Here is a 6,231-nt window from a genome sequence, read left to right on the forward strand (position 1 = left end):
TTGCTCCATGAAATGCACTCCAAGATCAGCACCAACACCATCTTTAAAAAGCAAATCATTTCCCGATAAACATGTCGACCAATAGTGAGTTGGATACTTGGGCCGCTTTATTTCTTGATCCTTCAATATTTATGGGCCGGGTCTCATTTAAAATCCTTCTACCTCTTGGGCCTGTGATTTGTAAGCTTTGACTTTTCGAGAAAGTACATAAACGACGCCGGAACGAATTCTCAACAAAACTACTCTATCTTCTTCTCCGGTGTTCCTTTTGTCCTCTTCTTCTCAACTCCCACACTGCTCTCTCCTATCCCTTTCTCCGATGGAGATGGACTCCCTCCCCAACGGCACCTCCGCCTCCCCGAGCCCAGGCCCAAGCCCAAGCCCGAGCCCAGCCACCGCACCCCCGCCGTCCTTGAAGCTCGGCCACCTCTCCGACTCCTTGAAGCTCGAGCACCAGTTCCTCCGAGTCCCCTTCGAGCACTACAAGAAGACGATCCGCGCCAACCACCGCGTCGCCGAGAAGGAGATGTCCGCCGTCATCAACGGCGTCAACGAAGCCGCCGACCGCGACGACATGCTCTGCGACGACGCCGTCAGTCACCTCAATTCCCTCGTCTCCAGGCTCCAAGGCCTCAAACGAAAGGTAGGTAAACGAATCACAATTCATAGAATTAGAGTGATCTGGAGTATTGAATCGTCGAAATTCGAGCTAATAATTTTGAATGTTTGGCATAACAAGTGGTTGTTCCTAATTGAATTGCGAAATTGTGATTCGGATTTTGTGTGATGATGGATATAATTGCTTGGTGAAGCTGGAAGAGGGGAGCAAGACTGAGCACTTACAGGCGCAGAGGTGCCGGGCGAGGCTGGATCATTTAGAATCAGCAGATGTGGAGAATTTGTCAGAATGGAACAATGTGCGCTTGAACCGGATCCTTGTGGACTATATGTTGAGAATGTCTTATTATGATACCGCGGTGAAGCTGGCCGAAAGCCAAAATATTCAGGTAGTTTCGCTTTCTGGTCTCGGATTAGCTGGCATTGTATAATATTATGGTTCTTTATGCTATGGTCTCGGTCTTGTTCGTTCCGGTATTTGTAACTCATGCCTAGCCTATTAGAAATGAAAAAGAGTAAAATTATAGCTTGGCCAAAAGGTTTTGTAATTCGCAATAAGTGAAGAAACCAGCATATAGATTGAAACAGGTTGAGTCTCATTCCTGAAGTATAAGAGTTAAAAGAGTGAAGACAAGTAGAAATAAGTAATGGATAATGGCCTCCAGTTTCTCTCCTTGGAAGACTGCCAGGGTTCATTGGCGTATTTGAATCTCTTTGCTTTTAAGCATAATGCTGATTCTTCTCTTATTTTGAAACTGCGACATGATTAGTGTTTCTTATGTTCCAGGATCTTGTTGATATCGATGTATTTCAAGAAGCCAGAAAGGTTATTGAAGCTCTCCAGAATAAGGAGGTAGGCCCTGCCCTAGCCTGGTGTGCTGAGAATAAGTCAAGGTTAAAGAAATCCAAGGTATGCATTCTCTTTGTCTTCTGTGTACGTTGGTGGGGAGACCTTGCTATAATTGGGGTGGTTAGATGAGTTTTCTTTGTACAATTATTTGTTGTATTGCTTGTTTCTGAATTACAAAATGAATACTCTCTATATAAGCTAATCTGGCTGTTCTTTCGTGGCATCTCTCCTGCTGCTTGGCTTATCTTACATTTGACTTGCTATTATTCTCACAATATGGGGTACATGTTCTAGTTATGCATATCTCTTGCACGTTTCCTACATAATAGGAGATCAAAGTGAATGGAAAAATGACTTTCATAAATGTTTAATCATTCTTGTCCTATATGGTTGTTAAAGGTCCACCATAGTGATGGCTCAACTGCTTTCCACAGTATCTTCACCCTACCTGATTTCTGATAATTGCTCGTGAAGTTATATTTGATATGATTGCATGTCTAGATTGAGGCTTGCTGGCGCAAAGAAAGTAATGATGTCTTTCCTTTTCGGAGGGGGCAGTGGGTGGTTTACTTCTGCTAGTTAGATTATTGCAATTTTATATAATTAAGCCAGATGAAGTGGCATATCTATTCTCTTACTCTGTACTTGGACTCCATTTTGTGAGTAGTTGCTTTGAACTGCTTTTATCAAACAAGACACATAGGGTTTAGTTACTACTTCGATACTTACCCTAATTTTATTGTGCTAAAATCTGGCTATTTGTCTAATACTGCATCTTTTATTGATGGCAGAGCAAATTGGAGTTTCAGCTAAGACTTCAAGAGTTTATAGAGTTGGTACGAGCTGAAAATAACTTACGAGCTATCACATATGCCCAGAAATACCTTGCACCATGGGGTACTACCTATATGAAAGAATTGCAGCGGGTCTTTGTAACAGTAGCTTATAAGAGTACTACCGAATGTGGTACATACAAGGTGATTCTTTTCTCTAGTTCAGGAAGCTCCTTTTCTTTTTGGATTACTTTGATGCATTTTTCTTCTTCTTTTCTGATATGGTGGAAAGCATTATCAGTTTTTACTAGTCTGGAATTAGTTGTGTTGCTTTGTTTTATTGGAATGGACTTGCAGATGTAAAGATAAAGATATAACTCGAATGCGAAAGTAGTAAACTAAGTACTTTTGGGACTATGGTCTCTCTAATCGTTTTAGTCGTTTATCTTCTAAGATATGTGATTGATTTTCTCTTTGGTTGGTTATGCTATCCAGGTTTTATTTGAACCAAAACAATGGGATTACCTGGTTGACCAATTCAAACAGGAATTCTGCAAGTTATATGGCATGACACTTGAGCCTCTGCTGAATATTTATCTGCAAGCAGGACTCTCTGCTCTGAAAACTCCGTATCCATTTACTGATATTTATCTGATTTCTATATTATTGTCCTCATATACATTTAATCAGTGGGATAGAATGCCTGCAGCCCTGCAGGATTATCCAATTAGAATGGTGAAACAGCAAATGCATTGGGCGCATTATGTGATTGAAATGGAGAACAATTTTAGGATTACTGACAACAATTTATTGTGGCTGTCAAGTACATGTATTGAGTTTACTCAATGCATGATGTAAACCGTTTTCATGTCATTATAGTTTTATTTCCCATTAGGGGTTGTAAGTTATAATCCTTACTGTCATAAAAGTGGCTTCTTCCTTTGGCTTTTGGTCACTTCTGATTCACCTTTATGCACATGTGGTTATTGCATTAGAGCTGCATCTTGTATCCAGATCTGTTGTTTTGCCTTGATTTATTCCAGATATTGTTATGAAGATGATTGCACCAAGGAGGATCCACTGTCACAGGAAGGTTTCCGTAAGCTAGCCCTGCCATTACCTTATTCTAAGCAGCATCACTCAAAGCTTGTTTGCTACATAACTAAGGAACTGATGGACACGGAAAATCCACCACAAGTTCTGCCAAACGGCCGTGTCTACAGCACTAAGGTTCCCACATTTGTGCCAGTAATAATTAGATGATTGGTCATTGAGTGTTCGAATCTTAACTTAAGTTTATGTTTGGGCAGGCCCTGGAAGAAATGGCCAAGAAGAATGATGGGAAAATTACTTGTCCGAGGACAGGTGAGATCTACAACTACACAGATCTGGTGAAGGCATATATATCATGAGTCTACATATTTGTTCAAGTTCTGCTGGCTATGTATCAGCCTGTGCTCTATGTACATAAATCCTTTCTTTTCGATTAAAGTGCCACAAATTCTGGTATAAGAAATTTCCCTGTGCTGTTATTCTCATGATGCCTCAACTTGGTGTTACTCTTGGGAACTTGAAACATGTATATAAGCAAGTTACTCTTTACAATTTTATCAAGTTACTCTTTACAATTTTATTTCCAATTAGTTTCATAATTTGTACCAAAATATATTCTACATATATTAAATTTATTTGATAGAACTCCAAGCAGCGTTTCTACTTTCTACCAGTAGTCTGGGATCAATCAGTGCAATTACTATGGGGAAAAAAGATTCGAAAATAATCCTATGATTGCATGAACTTTCCCATCTCTCTCTTTTGTAAAGAGAATCAAAGAAATAAAATATTCAGGAATTGATTGATTCAACAACATTGAGAGGCATCCAACGACGGTACCCGAAAATTATGTAGCAAATTAGGAGCCACTTGAAATTTAACATATACAATCATTTGCATGAAACCACCTTCATTCCAGAATTCATGGGCAGCAAGGTGCAAACTTCTTCGTCTTCTTTGTGTTTTCGTCGAAAGGTGTAAACTCCTTGACTAGATCATTGACTTCGTTGGTGGTTATGAAAACAAATGCTGGTAATGATATGAAGGACACTTTGTTCGAAATAAAGAACAGAGGAAGAAAAAGAACCAGGGGGAACAAAGGAGGAAAAGGAAAAGGGAGAGGAAGTCTACCGGTGTCGGCTGAGTTTATCTCTGGTTTACTCGATGAGTCCTACCCAGCACCCACAGCTGAAAATACTCATGTGGCAGTAGCTATTGTGGAAGAAGGTATGGAGGACGTAACCCACCTCCAGGGCTGTGGCGGCTGGCCGAATTCAGCTGCAAGGAACCAATGAATTACATTTCCTGGAACTGTCAAGGCTTGGGGAAGCCATTGACAGTACAAACCTTAAGGGAGGTTACCCGCTCCCACAGCCCAGCTTTTGTTTTTCTCTCTGAAACACATCAGAGTTATCATTTTGTAGATAAAGTTAGAAGGCAGTTTGGTTACAGTAAAGGATTTAATGTCGAACCCATTGAAACAGCTGGCGGTCTAAGTCTTTGGTGGAAACCTGAATTTTCCGTGAGTATCTTGGATTACTCAATGCATTTCGTTGATACTGTGGTAACCAAGACTGGCTCATCACGCTTCAGGATCACTTGGCTTTATGGTCCACCCTATTTTGCTGATAAGGAAAAGTTTTGGGATTCCTGGAATAGTAAAAATTGGAATGATGGGACGCCCTGGTTGGTAATTGGTGATTTGAATGAATTGATAAGCCAACATGAGAAAGAAGGAAGAGCTACTTGGGGTCTCAATAGAAAGCATTTTTTGAGATGCTTCCAGAACACAAATAAGTTGATCGATATTCCAAGGGCAGAATTTCACTTGGGCAAGGAAGGTGGATGGTGTAATTGTGCTGCAAGAAAGATTGGATAGATGTCTTGTTGGCGAGAATTGGCTTCTAGCTTGGCCAGACACCACCTTGTCGCATCTGACTAGGATTGGTTCTGATCACAATCATATTCTCTTGGAAACAAACCCAGTTTTGATCAAGCCCAAACCCTCCTTTAAGTTTGAGGCATATTGGGCCGAGGATTCTGATTGTTATGAGATAATTAGGGATAATTGGAGGAGTACTGGAACTGCTTCACATAGTTCCACTTGGTCTTCTAACTTATCCAGATGCAAGCACAAATTAAGGAAGTGGAGCAAGACACGCTTTCCCAAGAGCACTAATTCTGAAATAAAAAAATGCCTCTTGGAACTTGAAGATCTACAAATCTCGGCTCCTTTCACTATTAATGTTCAGCAATTGGAAATCACAAACAAGTTGAGCTCTCTTTGGAGATTGAATGAGCAGTATTGGCACCAAAGGTCCAGGATTAATTGGCTAAAAGCTGGAGACTCTAATTCACGGTTCTTCCATCTCACCACGATTCACCGAAGGCAAAGGAATCGCATCCTAAGGATACAAACTGCTAATGAAGTTTGGGATTGGAGAAAGGTATATCAGGAGGGAGTTTGAATTACAGTTCAAGGCTATTTTAAGAAGCCAAGGTCCTCGTCAGTGGGGTGAGGCACTCTCGGGTGTTAATCACCTGGTCACCATGGAGATGAATGACAACTTAACTGCTCCCTTTACCGTGGAGGAAGTGAAAGAGGCCGTTTTTCAGTTGGGAGCACTAAAGGCCCCGGGCCCTGATGGCTTCCCGGGATTATTCTATCACAAATACTGGACTATTGTCAATGAGGTGATTCTTGCTACATCTACTGAGTTTGAAGCAAGCAGAGTCAGACTTGAAGCTCTAAACTTGACTCATATTGCTCTAATTCCTAAAGTCTCAAATCCTGAGAAGACCACACAATTCAGGCCTATTAGTCTTTGCAACAACTCGTACAAGATTCTTTCTAAGCTGCTAGCCAACAGATTAAAGGTAATCCTCCCTCAGATTATCTCTTCAAACCAAAACGCTTTCGTCCCAGAGAGGCAGATA

General features: G+C 41.0%; 1 protein-coding gene and 1 long non-coding RNA gene across 2 annotated transcripts; one reads left to right on the forward strand and one right to left on the reverse strand.

Moving 5' to 3' along the window:
* Positions 1-226: 226 nt before the first annotated feature.
* Positions 227-3,874, forward strand: LOC112182964 (protein MAEA homolog). The gene is made up of 7 exons (XM_024321538.2): positions 227-643; positions 813-1,007; positions 1,406-1,528; positions 2,260-2,445; positions 2,737-2,870; positions 3,285-3,471; positions 3,552-3,874. The coding sequence occupies exons 1-7, from the start codon at positions 320-322 to the stop codon at positions 3,651-3,653; spliced, it is 1,251 nt and encodes a 416-aa protein (XP_024177306.1). The 5' UTR covers positions 227-319; the 3' UTR covers positions 3,654-3,874.
* Positions 3,875-3,991: 117 nt separating this feature from the next.
* On the reverse strand, positions 3,992-5,132 carry LOC121051013. Its single transcript, XR_005804791.1, has 2 exons — positions 4,806-5,132; positions 3,992-4,688 (listed from the first exon to the last, which is right to left on the reverse strand). It is a non-coding gene; the product is annotated as an uncharacterized LOC121051013 (long non-coding RNA).
* Positions 5,133-6,231: the final 1,099 nt, after the last annotated feature.

This window comes from Rosa chinensis, chromosome 1 (genome assembly GCF_002994745.2).
Source record: "Rosa chinensis cultivar Old Blush chromosome 1, RchiOBHm-V2, whole genome shotgun sequence".
In the NCBI taxonomy this organism is placed as follows: Eukaryota; Viridiplantae; Streptophyta; class Magnoliopsida; order Rosales; family Rosaceae; genus Rosa; species Rosa chinensis.